Source organism: Rhinopithecus roxellana, chromosome 11 (genome assembly GCF_007565055.1).
Source record: "Rhinopithecus roxellana isolate Shanxi Qingling chromosome 11, ASM756505v1, whole genome shotgun sequence".
Taxonomy (NCBI): domain Eukaryota; kingdom Metazoa; phylum Chordata; class Mammalia; order Primates; family Cercopithecidae; genus Rhinopithecus; species Rhinopithecus roxellana.
Window position 1 is genome coordinate 35,174,649 of NC_044559.1, and position 17,483 is coordinate 35,192,131.

The 17,483-nt window shown below is 36.9% G+C and overlaps 1 protein-coding gene across 2 annotated transcripts in view; it reads right to left on the bottom strand.

Annotated features, from left to right (window-relative positions):
• The window catches only part of CCDC186 (coiled-coil domain containing 186), a 50,217-nt gene that overhangs the window by 14,758 nt on the left and 17,976 nt on the right, over positions 1 to 17,483 (bottom strand). For both annotated transcript variants that reach the window (XM_010363213.2, XM_010363214.2), the window contains 3 exons: positions 12,259 to 12,387; positions 6,671 to 6,883; positions 5,606 to 5,725 (listed from right to left, as the gene is read on the bottom strand). In XM_010363213.2, coding sequence (XP_010361515.2) covers positions 5,606 to 5,725; positions 6,671 to 6,883; positions 12,259 to 12,387 — 462 coding nt within the window. The remainder of the gene's footprint in view (positions 1 to 5,605; positions 5,726 to 6,670; positions 6,884 to 12,258; positions 12,388 to 17,483) is intronic.

Genomic DNA, 17,483 nt, shown 5'->3' on the forward strand with positions numbered 1-17,483 from the left:
GATACAACCTGACCATGCAGCTCTTTCTTCATAATTCTCCCTCAGCAGACCCATCCATGATTTTGGTTATCATGTGGATTTCAAATGGGACTTTAGGTATCATCTCCTCTTAGTAGCTTCCCTTCAGAAAAAGGCAGATGCCACTCACTCTGCTTTTCCACAGATATAATTTAGGCATGCCCTGGATTCTAATGATCAATACATTATACTATAGCTTGTATGTTCCCCTAATACAGCATATAGCTTCTCGATAGCAACTAACTCAGTACTTGTCACATATTAATTGTTTGACAAGTATCTGTTGAATTAATAAAGGAATATCTAATATAAGCCTCTAGTTAGGCTGGGCACCCCAAATACCCAATACTCATCTCTCTTTGTTCCTTTTTTCCCTGCTGTTTCTCTACATGGAATGCCTTTCCCTGCATCTCTTGAACCATCTGAATTGCATTAATAGGCCGGATGCAGTGGCTCATGTCTGTAATCCCAGCACTTTCGGAGGCCGAGGCAGACGGATCACCTGAGGTTAGGAGTTTAAGACCAGCCTTGCCAACATAGCAAAACCCAGTCTCTACTAAAAATATAAAAATTATCCAGGTGTGGTGGTGCACGCCTATAATCCCAGCTACTCAGGAGGCAGAGGCAGGAGAATCACTTGACCCCAGGAGGCAGAGGATGCAGTGAGCCAAGATCGTGCCACTGCAGTCCAGCCTGGGTGACAGAGCAAGGTTCCATCTCAAAAAAAGAAAAAAAAAAAAAAGGAAAAGAAAAAAGAAAAACAAAAACAAATTGCTTCTTACACGTCATTAAAAAAAATAAATTTACCATATAAGTACTGAAAGTTATATATTTTCAGTTGCTAGTTTTTAATAATTTGACTTGTATTAAAACTTAGTACCACTTTTAAAATATAAGCAATTATTTACTTTTTCAAATGCTGACTTTTTAAAATACTAGACTCAATGGACAGAGAGGAAGAAAAAGAGAGAGAGAAAGAACTTCATATGTTTTTCTACTACTATACCATTAATAACTAAAAAGAGCCTGGCACATAGTAAGCACTTCATCCACTCAAAAAATAGCAATAGAGAAATTCCTGTATGTCAAATAAATATTAAGTAAATGAGTAAGGGAAAAGTGAGAATCACATTAAATGTTTTGGTTAAGGTATTGATTGTGTTTCACTTATTCATTCATTCAGTATTCACTGGGGCATCTATGCACCAAGCATTGCTCTATGCTCAAAGGACATAGCTGTATAAGAAAACAAACATAATCTCACCTTCATGAAGCTCATATTCTAGTAATGGAGACACTAAAAATAATACGTAAGTAAAATACATTAGTGGCAAGTGCTAAGGAATAAAAATAAAGCAAGGACATGAGAAAGTTTGGATAGAATGAAAGTTTGGATAGATGAAAGTTTAGATAGAATTCCTAGGGAAGGTACCATTGAGAAGGTGCTAGGTGAGTACAGACTCAAAAGACATGAGCAGGAAGATCTGCTGAAGGACTGGATTTGCTAACTGAGAAATTAAGGATGAATCTAAGGCTTTTAGCCTGAGCAATTAGATGGATGGATTGTCACTTATTGACACAGGAAAGCAATGGAGGAAAGGGGACATTATTAGTTCAATTTTAGACATGTTAAGTTTAAGATGCCTTAAGTCATCCAAGATGTCAGATGTCAAATAAGCAACTAAATATATGAATCTGGAGCTCTGGGTAGAAGTTGTAAATCTGGGAGTCACTAGCATATAGTTTTCTACTTCTATGTTTTCAAGTACACTAATCTTGTCCTCTGCAGTTTCTAATTTGCTGTTAATTCCATCCAATGTATTTTTCATCTCAGACATTACGTCAATCTGTTTTTTTTCTTTCGTGTCTCTCCGTATCATACTCATGCTTTTGTCTATCTCCTTGAACATATGGAATGTATTTATAATAGCTGCTTTAACATCATTGTCTCATTGTCTACTAATTCTATTATTTGTGTCATTTCTGAATCTTTTTTTTTTTTTTTTTTGACACAGGACAGGATCTTGCTCTGTTGCCCAGGCTGGACTGCAGTGGCATGATCATAGCTTCAACTCCTGGGCTCAAGTGATCCTTCCATCTCAGCCTCCCAAGTGGCTAGTACTACAGGCATATAAAACCACACCTGACTAACTTTTAAAGTTCTTTTTGTAGAGATGGGGACCTCGCTATGTTGCCCAGACTGGTCTCAAACTCCTGGCCTCAAGCAATCCTCCCACCTCAGCCTCCCAAAGTGCTAAAATTACAGGTATAAGACACCGCACCTGGATCTGTTCTTATTGATCTAGTTTTCCTTTCTTCTCATGATGGTCTCCATTTTCCTGCCTCTCTGCATACCTGGTAATTTTTTATTGGATGCCAAACAGAGTAAATTTTACGCTTTTAGGTGCCAGAATTCTCTGTAGTCATTTAAATACTTTGGGCCTTTGTTTTGGGACATAGTGCATTTACTTGAAACAATTTATTTGAAGCTTGCTTTTAAAGTTTTGTTAAGGCAGATCTATAACAGACTTAATCTAAGGCAAATGCATCCTCACAACTAAAGCAATTACCTTCTGGGGGCTGCCCGATGCAGCCCTGCCTGATGTGTGTTGATAGGTCATTTCTCTTCGACTGATGGAAACATGAACAATTTCCTAGCCTTGTGGGAGCTCTAGGGATTGTTGACCCTATTTCTTTCCCTTCCTCTGTAGCTTCCTTTCTTAACACACACACACACACACACACACACACACACACACACACACACACACACACACTCGTACACATGTACTGATCAGTAGTCAGTTGAAGACTTGAAGGGAACTCACTGCAGATTGTATTTTTCTCTTTCCTGGGACTCTGCCTTCGTTCCCCATATTTTGAACTCTGTCTCCTCAATTCAGGTAGACTGCTACGCTGTTTAGGTTCTTCTCTTTGTTCTGCAGGAATACCTCCTTTATTTCCCTTCACTCAGAGATCACTGTCCTGTGCTGCCTGTTGTCTCAAGTCTGAAAGCCTTCATTTCATATATTTTGTCTTTTGTTTTTTAAGGTAGAAGGGTAAACCTGGATCTTGTTATTCCATAATGCAATATAGTCAATAGAATACAATGATAGAACAGCAGAGTTATAGAACAGACATAGAATAGTTTTACTGAGATAAAATGGCAAAGCAAATAGGAAGCCCACTTGTTTCTAATGATTGGGCCTTCCGAGTAAACAAACCAGTTAAGAATGACACTATCAGCAACAACATGACAGACAGCCTCAACAGCTTCGGGAGAAGAGCTTATTAAGCAACAGTCTTACTTCGGGTGACCTAGTGTACAGAACATATAAAATATACCAAGCCCCTGTCACACAGTAGGCCTGTAAAATATTACCATCTACAGCCTCCTGCTGGTCTAGCTGCTGGGTCCAAGACTATTCTTCTAGCTTTCTCTGAAGCAGTAACATCTGGCAAGCACCCAGCATAGCCAACCCATGGTAGCCAAAGAACCACAGCCACATCTATTGCTAGCAGGCTTATCCTGATATCAGGATAAGATAATCTCACTTGAACTATTGTTCAATCTCCACTGAACTACTGAACAACAGTTCAAGTGAGATTATCTTATCCTGGTATCAGGTAGGTGAATAAGTAGCAACCAGGTAGGTAAACAAGTAGATGACGTATACTGGGGGAAACTCATCTTTATTCACTGTACTCAAAATAAAAGGCTTCTGTTTTTAGAGGCTAGGTGTTAAAAACACATTTTCAGTTAAATGCTAAAGGAGTTTAGGGAAGGAAACAAATTGTTTCTCTTGGGTACTCTGATGATCTGGGTAGCCAGTCCACCTACTCTTAAGTTCTGGGAATATGCAAAGGGGGTCTGACCAGAAGCTACTGATCACAATGGATCCAGTAACCAGCAGGACTGCAGTATTATTAGTACCTAAGACTTGGTGGACAGGAATCAGAAACTAGAAAGGGTGCCTCAAGAAAAATTTACTAAGTGTCTCATGTCTCTTGCACACATCTCAAGAGGTAGACTATACTAACCACATGATTATTAAATCTTGTATCCTTTGATCCAGGGACTCCTTCCAACATCCAATAGGTAAATACCTAAAACAAGTAACCAGGAGCCCATCTCGGACACTCTTTCGAAGTAACGACCGTGTCTCCTAAGGCTTTTATAGCCTCCAAGTTATCTAACACAGTGTTATGCACAAAGCTTGCTGGTTAATAAACACCTTTAGTTAAAAAGAACTAGTGAATTTCTACATACCAAGTCAATATATGCTTGTTCATTTTCTAGCAATCTGCACCACGTAACCTTACAGAAGTCAGCCTTAAACCACTTCTCTAACCTATTTACAGAGTATCTGGTTTCATCTGAGCTCAAAACTGCCATTAAGAATCTCTTACATACATCTTTTAATAGTTCTTGTGTTCCTCAGTGCTAGTATTCTAACAGGTTTCAGGATCCTGTCTCTTAGCACTCTAGATGAAGATGAGGAAAGTACCACAGATATCAGATATGACCAAGTATTATGTTCTGATCTTGAAGCAACTCAGGCAGTTGAGAATCATTACTGTTTTTATGAATTTGGAATTCCAATTCCTCATTCTGTAACTCAAAGGGAAAATTTAAATGGTTTAGCTGTGTTGAGCTCCAGGGACTGTCATCCTCCTCCTTTCTGAAAATTCTTTCTCTGCCTTGGTAGTTTCCTCACACACATGTGCTGATTAGTAGGTCAGCTTCAGACTTGAGGGAAACCCACTATTCTCTAATCTACCTTTGACCACTGTCAACAGAGACTACTCCTCCTACAGTTTTCTCTGATAATGCTGTACCAGAGAATACAATATAACCAAAGGTTATTAACAGTTCTACTGATTTAGAACTATTTAATGAGGTAATCCACGATTATGATTTTAACCATTATCATTAATCCTGTTTGTGAAAACCTGGAAACTGATATTTCCATAAACTTGCACTTCTTAAGTCACAATTCAGAGTTGTTCTTTTACTTCACATTCTATCATCTTCAGATTTTTATTACCTCTAATATCAGCTCAGTTAGTGCTTAAAATTATGGCATCAGGTATCAGCCTTTATAATTACTTATATTAGCTTTTTAATTATATTCACTAGGCATAATACCAATGAAATTATATTTATAAAAAAGTTAAGGCAACTTATTCTTAAAATCTTTATATTTAAATAAGAATTTATATTTTTTGAGTATAAAATCTTAGCATCGACTTTTAAAAATTTCTAGAGTTTACAATCAAATTTGAAAATTCACACACGTTCTCCCTCGTCCAATTTCTCACAATGTTATTTAAATTTTGCATATCAAAAAATGCTTAAAGAACAGGGCAAATTTGGGTGTTGTAAACTATGGATAGTAAAATTTAACATTCCACCTCATTTAATATGTAAATAACGTGAGGACATTTCTTTTTCATAATCACCAAATATTCAGGTCCAAACTAACTTGCAAGGGTCACTAAACAAAGCTTCATACCTCATTAACTGTTATTGCATTTGCTCTTGAAGCTCACTCTAATCATTATTCCATTGTATTACAGTACGTACCTTATGTGAATCCATTTCAGCTTTTAATTTGTTTTGTGCCCACTTTACTTTGATGATGTGAGAGTTAATGTCTTCCTTTAATTTGTCTATTTCTCTGATGAGTCTAGTCGTTTCACCTTCCTAAAATAATATCACTAGATCATATATTTGCATTTATATAATCAATTAATTACGTGTTTATCTTTTATATCTCCCACAACGTAATCAGTCCAGTAATACTATAATCAAGGGCTGGCAAACTATGGCCCACAGACTATAAAACTGATTTAAAGTCCAAATGATGAGAGGGTAGTAAAATCCTAAATCCAATTAATAGAAACAAAGATGTTTAACATTTACATTTTAACCAACTGGATGTGTTGTCAACACAACATACCTTTATGATTCTTAACTGGCTGGCATTAAGGTGAAATATGAACTAAATTGGTTTTGTCAGAATTCCTGAGAATGATGACAATATTCCTGAACTAAAAGCTAATGAATAAAAAAATAACATTTATCACTGAAAAATGCTAATGCACTGGAAATATGACCGTTGAGAGGCTGCTAGTTAACAGGAAGGGTTCTGAATAGGTGGCTCAGTAACGAAATCTCTTTAGACAGTATCTAAGAAAGACATGCTTTTCGTAAGAAAAACATAAATTCTCTTCTATGGTGGTAAGTGTTACATTAAGATTATATAAAATTATACTTCTGGCTCTAAAACTATTCACATTTGACACTACTATATACATATTTTACCAAAATATAATCTTCCCTTGAGAAGCAAACAAATTTCTCCAACATACAGATTTTAAAAGAAAGTTTTTAGAAAGCTCAAGAAAAAGTTATCTAATAAACCTGTGCCAACACTTTATCTTTTCCCTAGCAAACTTTTTCTCTGCAGACAAGTAATAAAACACTTGAATTACTAAAATATTCATGGTTTTAGAAGCTAAACTAATAAAAATAACTTTACATTTGAGTGTTAACCATGTTAAATTATGATTATTTGATTAAATACGGAAAAGCAAAGAGAACAAATTTCAAATAAGGTCAACGTATTTCAAATAGTGCAAATTATACCTTAGTTTCATACAGCTGGTGCAACCGTCCTTTCTCCTGAGAAAGCTGCTTAATTTTATTAGTGTTTTTCTCAAGTTCCTTATTTGCATCTCTAAGTTTTTTCTCAAGTGTCTCTTTTTCCTTTCGAAGGTCTAATGATTCCTTCTCACCTCTTACATACTTCATTACCATTGCTTCTTTTTCTTGGCGTGCCTCTTCACATTTCTTGTTGGCCTTCAAAAAAAAATATTACTTAGCATTAATGAAAAGTAATTTTCCAAATGGAAATGTATCGAAATATCGAAATACATGGTATTTGTCTCTTATATTACCAATGCATTTTTTTTTTTTTTTGCACAACATTCCCAGGACTTGTGCCATGAAATTTTAAAATGAAAGAAAAAATTCAAAATTATAGAAAAATTGTACAATATCCCTAGCATTTGCCTTTACCCTTTCCTGTTTCTTTTACTTTGGCTAATATGGTTGCTATTTTTCATGTACTCCTCCAGATCCCCTTTCCCACTTTTTTTTTATTCCACCTGGTGTCCCAGGAACATGACATCATGAACCCTATCAATGAGCTCTCTTGACCTCAAACTTCCAGTTGGGTTCAGCCAACAGAAGGCAGTAGGCAGAAGCTTGGGAATGTAGGCAGAGTGAGATCTGGCTCCTCCAGAGTTCCCACAGGTTGGCTGAGAGCCTCTCCATACAACTACCCTCTGGGGTGTAATACCTGCTCCTTGTCCAGCAGCCCTGAAATTCTGCATCTTCCCTTTTTGGGCTCCCTAAATCCTGTTCACACCTTGACAAAGAGTCTTTTTATTAAGTTATCTTCAACACCAGTTTAAGTGTGCAATCTGTTTTCTGCCAGGACCCTGACTGTACAGCTGACAATTTCTAAAATTTTAACTCCCCTTCGAAAATTAAGTAGCCATATGCTAACAAATGACCATTTAATTTCCTATTTATGAAAAGCTTTCTGAAGCATTTTACACTTAATAAGAAATACCTAATTGGATTAAGTATGAAAACTATATACTCATTTAAAAATTGTCTCTTAGTATGAACCAGAACTCCATATTCTGAAATTCACAGAATGAAAACTTCTACAAATAGGCCTTCTTTGAAGTAAACTCATGGTTTGCAAATACGGTGAAGCACATATTTATTTTACAAAAGATAGAACTTCAAATTTTAGGAATTTTCAATATCTTTTGTGGTAAATACACACTGATAATGCAACTGAATTGAAGAAGGTAATTATTAAAGTTAGCAGAATGTAGGAAAAGCTTCTATGCTTTGATGAAAAATGGCTGACAAAAATGTTTCATAAAGTTCTGGCACTGTTGATAAACACATCTAGTCAACACTGAGAATGCTATACACATACATATAAGTAGTTTAAAAATCTCCCAATTGGGATTTGTTTCCATCGAAATAGTCCACTAATCTTCAACTTAAGAAAGACATTGAATTAGGGATATGATAGGCCCCTGAGGATGTAACAATGTGCTTGTAGACAAGGACTGAGAAAATTATGCTGGACTTGGCCAACAGAATTAGATTTTTAGACAACTGAGTATCTGTACTTAGAAAAAGTCAATAGTTCATGATCAACTTTAAGAGAAGTCTGGTTTCATAATAATTTAATATTCAGATAATGTATCGGCTATTGGAAACAAAGTAGCAGTTGTGGCCTCTGAAAGACCACCATCTGGTGAGAAAGACATATAAACAAACATTATAATATAATACGAAAAATTACAGTAAATGAATGTACAAAGTCCTTCAAAACACGAAAATACTTACATTCCCTGGGAGGAGTTGGCAGGAAGGGTAAAAGATGCTATACTTGAGCTAGGTATTAAAGGCTAAGAAGAATTCAATAGAATATAAGGGGTGAATCAAGGACAGGAATTAAAAATAGAGTGAATATCATGTGCAAACACCTAAAAGTATAAAACAGCATGACACATTTAGGGGATATCAGGTTATTTTATAGGGCTTAAATTTGGTGTGTTGGCTGGAGTGGGAAGGAAGCAGTTATGAAAACGAAAAGAAGTGTAGATTAGATCCTGAAAGGAAGAACTACTTCTGTCATAGTAATCATGGTAATCAGTTGAGGTTTTATTCCATAGTCAACGTAAAGTCAAAGAAGAATTGATGAATCAGAAGCTCTAATTAAAATGTGTGTTTTAGTAAGATAACTGGTAGCAGCACGGGAGCTTTTCTGAAGTTGAGAGATGGGGGGCAGAAAATAATCGAAAACAGACAATTGTAATAGATAAAGTGAAATATTATGAGGGTCTTGGCTGGGTGCAAGGGGTCATGCCTGTAATCCCAGCACTTTGGGAGGCTGAGGTAAGCAGATCGCTTGAGCCCAGGAGTTCGAGACCAGCCTGGACAACATGGCAAAACCCCGTATCTACAAAAAAAAACAAAAAATTAGCTGGGCAGGGTGATGTGCACCTGTAGTCCCAGATATTCAGGAGGGCTAAAGCGGGAGGTCTCTTGAGCCCAGGAGGTTGAGGCTTGAGTTAGCCATGATTGCACCATTGCACTCCAGGCTGGGCGAAAGACCCTGTCTCAAAAAAAAAAAAAATAAATGGAAAACATTATGAGAGTCTTTACTATAGCAAGGAATGGTGCACCAGATAATAGCTCTGTTACTCGTGGGGTCATCCATAGATCAACTGCAAAGGAATAATCTGGGGTGCTTGTTAAAGTTCACACTCCTGGATCCCGCCCCATTCTGCTAATGGAAGCACCTACCTCATAGTATTATTGGGAGTATTACACAAGACAATACAATAACTGTTATTTAAGCTATTATAGAAAGTCCATTTATGGCACAAATAAAGGAAGACAGGCCAATTAAGGTATTTGGATTTATCCACTATAAGATGATTATCATTGACTTGGATAAAGATAAGTAAAACATGAATAAGATAACCAACAGATAAAATAAATGAAGTGTAGCTTCTACAAGTATGGCAGATAAATCCTCCTCATAAATACCAAAAGTTTTAGATGAAAAATAACAAATATCTTTTAATATATAGTTGAGCTCACAAGAAAGTATGGGAAATTTCCAGGGCTAAAAGATGTAAGACAAAGTAGAAATCCAGAATGGTATACTAGGGCTATAAAACCTTCACTGCCCTGTGATACTTACTAATATCAGGCCATGGGAGATGTGGGTGGGGGAAATGTTATCAAGTCCCTGAGATTTTATAATACAGCTACACCCTCTAGTAAGTAGAGTTCAAATTCATTCTACCTATCTGGTCTATGAAATGAGGAAACCTTGGCCGGGCACAGTGGCTCACACCTGTAATCCCACCACTTTGGGAGGCCGAGGCAGGCAGATCACGAGGTCAGGAGATCAAGACCATTCTGGTTAACATGGTGAAACCCCAACTCTATTAAAAATACAAAAAATTAGCCGGGTGTGGTGGCGGGTGCCTGTGGTCCCAGCTACTCGGGAGGCTGAGGCAGGTGAATGGTGTGAACCTGGGAGGTGGAGGTTGCAGTGAGCTGAGATTGCGCCACTGCACTCCAGTCTGGGTGACAGAGTGAGACTCTGTCTCATAAAAAAAGAAATGAGGAAACCTCAATCTGGAAACTAAACAGCGGGTGAATGTGTGTGTGCACATGAACATGGGTAAACACACATGGGAATCTATTTTTAAACAAAACTTACTAGGTTTAGTGACAATAGGTGAAAGATAAACAGGTGTTCATTTTACTAATCTTTCACCTTTTCTATATGCTTGAAAATTCTCAAAAAGCTGGGAGGAAAAGTTAGGGGAAAACAGGAATGAGGCAGATCTATTAATAATTAAATAGATCAGTTTTCCAAAATCTACTTTAATAATATCCACTTCCTAGGGTTGTGAAGATCAAGCAAGTTAACACTTGTAACGTATTTTGAACATGGCTTTGCACACAGCTAAAACTCAGTATATCAGCTACTATTATCAGCATCACCTACACTCTTCATCATTAAGGAGAAAACCTATGTAGTAGTGAGTGTAGTATATTGCCATTTGTTTTTTAAAAGGCAGGGAAGGAAAAAAGAAAAATACACAAGTGTCTATGCAACAAACAATTTTGGAAGGATACACAGGAAACTGGCATCAGTGGTTACCTTTAGGAAGGGGGTAAAATGTTTGGAAGAAGACTTTTTCAAATGTTTGAATTGTTATCATGTACACCAACTACTATTTTATTTTAAATATTAAGCTTCAGAGAGTTTTAGGAAGGAAGGAAGGAAGGAAGGAAGGAAGGAAACAAGGAAGGAAGGAAGGAAGAAGGGGAAGGGCAAGGGCAAAAGGAAGAGGAAAAGGAAAAGGAAAGGAAGAAGGAAGGAAGGAAAGCTCACCAGCTGATTCTAATGATTGGCTGGCTATGTTTGGGCCTGCTCAAACCAGTTACTTCTTAAGCTCCTCGGCTCTTTATTTCCCTTCAATTAGTACAAAAGGGTCCAGAACTGATAGGAGGAGATTTAAACATAACATCTGTAATGCAAGGGGTCAGCATGTTTTAAAGAATCATCCAAATAAAGGCTGAGGATAATGTGTTGCCTAAAGTCCTTCCTTCCAGAATGCCATCTACAGTAGCAGCTTCAGGGTAGAAAGGGTGGGATCCACCACAGTCAAATAATGAAGGTGTGAGTTAAACCTTTCAGATTCAATTCATCGTGAGGACTAATTGTTGGTCAGATACTGTGCTATGTTTTGTGGATACAGAAATGAAGATAACAAAGATGTCATGCATAGAGTTCAGGCAAGTAATAATAAAAAAGCACTGCTTAAAATGACCTCTTCTGAGATCATATATACCAACTCAAAAAGAATACCAAGGTATATTAAGTATGGGAAAAAAGGTTACAAAAAAGATGTACAGTATTATTCCAATCAAGCAGGGGGAAAAAAGTATATGACCATGCACAAATAAACAGGTGTGACTTGTACATGTATATGTAGTAAGATACATAACCAAAATACCAATAATTAGCTATGGAACAAGGAATGGGATATAAAAGGATTGCAGGCAAGGGAAGAAGACATAGAGATTTTTTAAAAATTCACTTTTTATTCCATATGCTTTAATTTATTCATCTGTATGTATTTACAAATTGATTTAGAATTTCTAATGACTTATTTTATTATTTTTTTTTAGACAGAGTCTTGCTTTGTCACCCAGGCTGGAGTGCAGTGGTGCAACCTTGGCTCACTGCAACCTCCGCCTCCCAGGTACAAATTATTTTCCTGCTTCAGCCTCCCAACTAGCTGCGACTGCAGGTTTGTGTCACCACGCCCGGCTAACTTTTTTTTATTTTTAGTAGAGATGGGGTTTCACCATGTTAGCCAGGCTGGTCTCAAAATCCTGACCTCAGGCAATCTGCCTGCCTCAGCCTCCCAAAGTGCTGGGATTACAGGCGTGAGCCATCGAGTCCGGCCTAATGGCTTATTTTTATATAAAAGAATTACCTAGTATTAATATAACAGTGCGGTCCAAAATAGTCTAACAGTGTTAGCTTATTTTAACAAACAAGAGTCACCAGAATATCAAGTTAATAATGACAACGATGTGAGAAATACCTGTTCCATCCGTTGGGCCATCTCTTTGTGTAACTGCTGAATTGCATTTTTAGCTGTAATGTCTTGAGCTACTAGTTTATCTTTGGAAGCTTTAACTTCTTTATTAAGTTCTTCTATTCTTGATTCTAACTGTAAATAAAATTATTTTCAAATTATTTTTATAGCTATATCAAACAGACCACGAATACCGCAAATATAAACAAAGTAAATAAACATAAACAATACAACGAATATACTTCAGCTATAGAAATAAAAACTTTCAGCAATGCTTCTATATCTCATTGGCATTTAGTAAAAATCTGGAGATAACCGTTAAGTTAAGGTATCTGGCAACCCCTAGAATATCCACTAAGGAATAACGCAAAGAAACACAGTAGAGTCCTGCCTTATCTGTGGCTTCACTTTCTACGGTTTCAGCAACCTTCAATCAACCACAGTCCAAAAATATTAAATAAAAACTTCCAGAAATAAACAATTCACAAGTTTTTAATTGCATGACATTCTGAATAGTGTGATGAAATCTTGTGCTGTCTTACTATGTCTCACTCAGACTGTGAGTCATCCCTTTGTCCAGCATGTCTGCACTGTACATACTACCTGCCAGTTAGTCACTTAGCAGCCATCTCAGTTACCAGATTGACTATGGCAGGATGACAGTGCTTGTGTGCAGCAACACTTAGCCCTTAATAAATAAGTAAGTATTTATTTACGTATTAGTGGCCCCAGAGTATAAGAATAGTGATGCTGGCGATTCACAAGTGCCAAAGAGAGGCTTTAAAGTGCTTATTTTAAGTGAAATGGTGACTTGAAAGAAAAAAAATAATATGCTGAGGTTGCTAAAATCTACAGTAAGAATGAATCTTCTATCCATGAAACTGTGAAGGAAAAACAAATTCATGCTAGTTTTGCTGTCACACCTCAAACTTCAGAAGTTACGGCCACACTGCATGAGTGCCTTGTTAAGATGGGAAAGGAGACAGGCAGTGGCTTATGCCTGTAATCCCAGCACTTTGGAAAGCTGAGGAGGGGGAATTGCCTGAGGTCAGGAGTTCAAGACCAGCACAATCAACACAGCAAGACCCAATCTCTACAAAAAAATTTAAAAATTAGCTGGGCATGGTGGTGCATGCCTGTAGTCCCATCTACTCAGGAGGCTGAGGCAGGAAGATTGCTAGAGCCCAGGATTTTGAGGCTACAGTGAGCTGTGATCCCACCATGGTACGCCAGCCTGGACATCAGAGTGATGAGACCATGTCTCTGAAAAAAAAAAAAAAAAAGAAAATGAAAAGGGCATTGATTTGTCAGGGGCAGACATAAACAGAAACATATTCTGATTAATGGCAATCGGGTTCAGTGCTATTGACAATTTCATGCATCTACTTAGGATCTTGGAAGAAATTCCCCTCAGATAAGGGGGAATTAATGTACTGTATAGAGAAAATATCATGAAAGAAATGTAAATGTTATATTAGACAACATTCACTTAATGCAAAAGAAGGCAGTGAAGGAGGAATAGGGGAAAAAAAGACTTGAAACATGGAACGAACGATATGGCAGACATAAATCCCACCATCAATAATAACATTAAATGAAAGTAGATTTAATAACCATATAAAAAGGCAGAAATTAACAGACTTAATTAAAAAAACAAGATTCAACTATATGTTGTCTACAGAAGGCATTTTAGGTTCAAAATGCAAACAAACTGAAAAGAGTGGAAAACATATATAATGCAAACAGCAATCATAAAGAAGGAAGAGTGGCTATACTTACATAAAAAACAGACTAAAATTAAGAATGTTACCAGAGATAAAGAATAGCTCATAAAAATAAAAAAAGATCAAGCCATCAGAAAGATCTAACAGATAAATGTATATGCATCTAAGAACGTAGCATCAAAATACATGAGGCAAAAACTAACAGAAATAAAAGGGAAAACAGACAAGTCAACAATAGTTGGAGACTTCACTACCCTACTTTCAAATAACGAATAGAATTAGGTAGATGATTAACACAGAAATAGGAGACTTAAGCGCTACAAAACAATGGAATCTAATACATCTACACAACACGCCACCCAGGAACAGCAGTGTATACACTTTCATCAAGTGCACATGGAATATTCTCCATGACAGAGGATACGCTAGGTTACAAACAAGCTTCCATAAATTTAAATGATTAAAATCATATGGAGTATGTTCTCCTATCATAATGGAATAAAATGAGACCTCAGTAACAGAAAGAAATTTGGGAAATTCACAAATTTGTGAAAATTAAACCACATACTCCCTAAATAAACACAGAAGAAACTGCAAGGGAAATTAGGAAGTACTAGATGACTAATGAAAATGAAAACATAATATACCACAACTTAGGAGACACATCTAAATGAGTGCTTAGAGGAAAATTTATAACTATAAATACCTATATTAAAAAAGAAGAAAGGGGGCCAGGTGTGGTGGCTCATGCCTGTAATCTCAGCACTTTGAGAGGCAGAGACAGAAGGATCACCTGAGGTCAGGAGTTCGAGACCAGCCTGGCCAACACTGTGAAACCCCGTCTCTACCAAAAATACAAAAATTAGCTGGGTGTGGTGGCGGGCGCCTGTAATCCCAGCTACTCAGGTGGCTGAGGCAAGACAATCGCTTGAACCCAGGAAGCCGAAGTTGCAGTGAGCTGAGATCGCGCCACTGCCCTCCAGTCTGGGTGACAAGAGTAAAATGCTGTTTCAAAAACAAAAAGAAGAAAGGGTATCAAATAAATAACCCAAACTTCCATCTTAAGACACTGGAAAAAGAGCAAACTAAACCGAATACCAAGAGGAGGAAGAAAATAATAAAAACTAGAATGGAAATTAATGAAATGAAGAATAGAAAAACAGAGACAAGCCCAGGTGAAGTGGCTCATGCTTGTAATCTCAACACTTTGGGAGGCTGAGGCAGTGGATCGCTTGAGCTCACGAGTTCGAGACCAGCCTGGGCAACATAGTGAAAACCCGTCTCCACAAAAAAATACAAAAATTAGCTGGATGTGGTGGTGCATGCCTGTAGCAGCAGCTACTCAGGAGGCTAAGGTGGGAGGATCACTTGAGCCTCATAGGTAGAGGCTGCAGTGAACCAAGATCATAACACCATACTCCAGCCTGGGTGATAGCGCCAGACCCTGTCTCAAAAAAAAAAAAAACAAAAACAAAAACAAAAAAACAAAAAAAAAAAAAGAAAAGAAAAAGAAAAATGGAGACAACAAACAAAACCAAAAATTGGTTCTCTGAAAAGACGAAAATTGACAAACCTTTAGTTGGAATGACTGAGGAAAAAAGAAAGATGACTGAAATTACTAAAATCAAAACGAAAGAGGGACATTACTACTGACCTTATAGAAATAAAAAGAATTGAATGAATACTATGAACAATTTAACTTAGAGACAAAATGAACAATTCCTAGAAAGACACAGACTACCAAAACTGACTCAAGAAGAAACAGAAGATCTAAATAGACCTATAACAAGTAGAGATTGAATCAGAATAACAAAAAAGAACAACAACAAAAACCTACCCACAAAGAACAATTCAGTCCCAGGTGGCTACACAGATAAAATTCTTTAAAACAATTAAAGAAGAATTAATACCAATTCTTCACAAATTTTTGCTCTTCCCCCAAAAAGGAACACTTCCCAACTCATTCTACTCATTCCTAGGTATACACCTGAGAGAAATGAAAGCATATGTACACATAAAAACTAGTACGTCAATGTTCACAGAGGCATTATTCATAACAGTCAAATGGCAGAAACAACCCAAATGTCCATCAACTGATGAAGGGGTAAACAAAACATTAAAACGTCATATATCTATATAATGAACTACTATTCAATCATTAAAAATAATGAAGTACTGATACATGCTACAACTTGAATGAAACCTTAAAAACACTATGTTAAATAAAACAAGCTAGATAAAAAGGGGTACTTATTATATAATTCCTTTTATATGGAATGTCCAGAATAGGGAAATATGTAGAGACCAAAAGATTACTTGTTCCCTAGGGCAGGGTTGAGGGAGTACTGTTGGAGGGAAACAAGAAGTGACTACTAATGTGTGCTGCATTTCTTTTTGGGGTGATGGCATGTTCTATAATTGTGGTGGTTGTACAAGTAAAAGTCACTGAACTGTACACTTAAAATAAGTGAACTGTGTGGAAAGTTAATTATATCTCAATAAACCTGTTGAAAGAGACCTAAATCTTACTTTATCGTACACATATACTAATTTTCCTTATTACAAAATTATCTAGAGCAACACTGAGCAATAGAAGTACAAGCCACATGTGGAATTTACACTTTCTAGTAGTCATACTTTAAAAAGTAAAATTCTTTTTACTGCTGGGTGCAGTGGCTCATGCCTGTAATCCCAGCACTTTGGGAGGCCAAGATGGGCAGATCACCTGAGGTCAGGAGTTCAAGACTGGCCTGGCTAACATGGTGAAACCCTGTCTCTACTAAAAATACAAAAGTTAGCCGGGCGTGGTGGCAGATGCCTGTAATCCCAGCTACTCAGGAGGCTGAGGCAGGAGAATAGCTTGAACCTGGGAGATGGAGGTTGCAGTGAGCCAAGATTGCGCCACTGCACCCCAGCCTGGGCAACAAGAGCGAAATCACATCTCAAAAATAAAATAAAATAAAATAAAATAAAAAATAAAAAGTAAAAAGAAACAGGTGAAATAGTTTATTAAACCCAATATATCCAAAATATTATCATTCCAATATTATCAATCCATGTGAAAAAAATGAGTTGTTTTATTTTTATACTAACTTCTAAGTTACATGTGTATTTTACACTTACAGCACCTCTCAATTTAGACTAGCTACATTTGAAGTGCTCAATAGCTATATGCAGCTGGTGGATGCCATATTAGATAGTGCAGATCTAGAGATAAAATTAAGAAAGAAAAGTCTGTTATACTGATTTTCTATTTAGAAGTATAAAGTTATTGAAATGCTAGCAAAAGAAAGGTGAATCCAATTTTCTCTGGGAAAAAAACAAAAATAAGCTCGTGAAAGGAAAGGCTCTGGTTCCATTCTACCTGTTCAGTCTGAAGTTTCTGGTCACTGAGTGACCTGACTACCAAAATACGGATTCAGCCCGTTATTAAGGCTCCCTCACACTTTACCATTCTAACTTTGGTTTATATGTGGGGGCCCTAGAGCACATAAAAATCAGGATTAA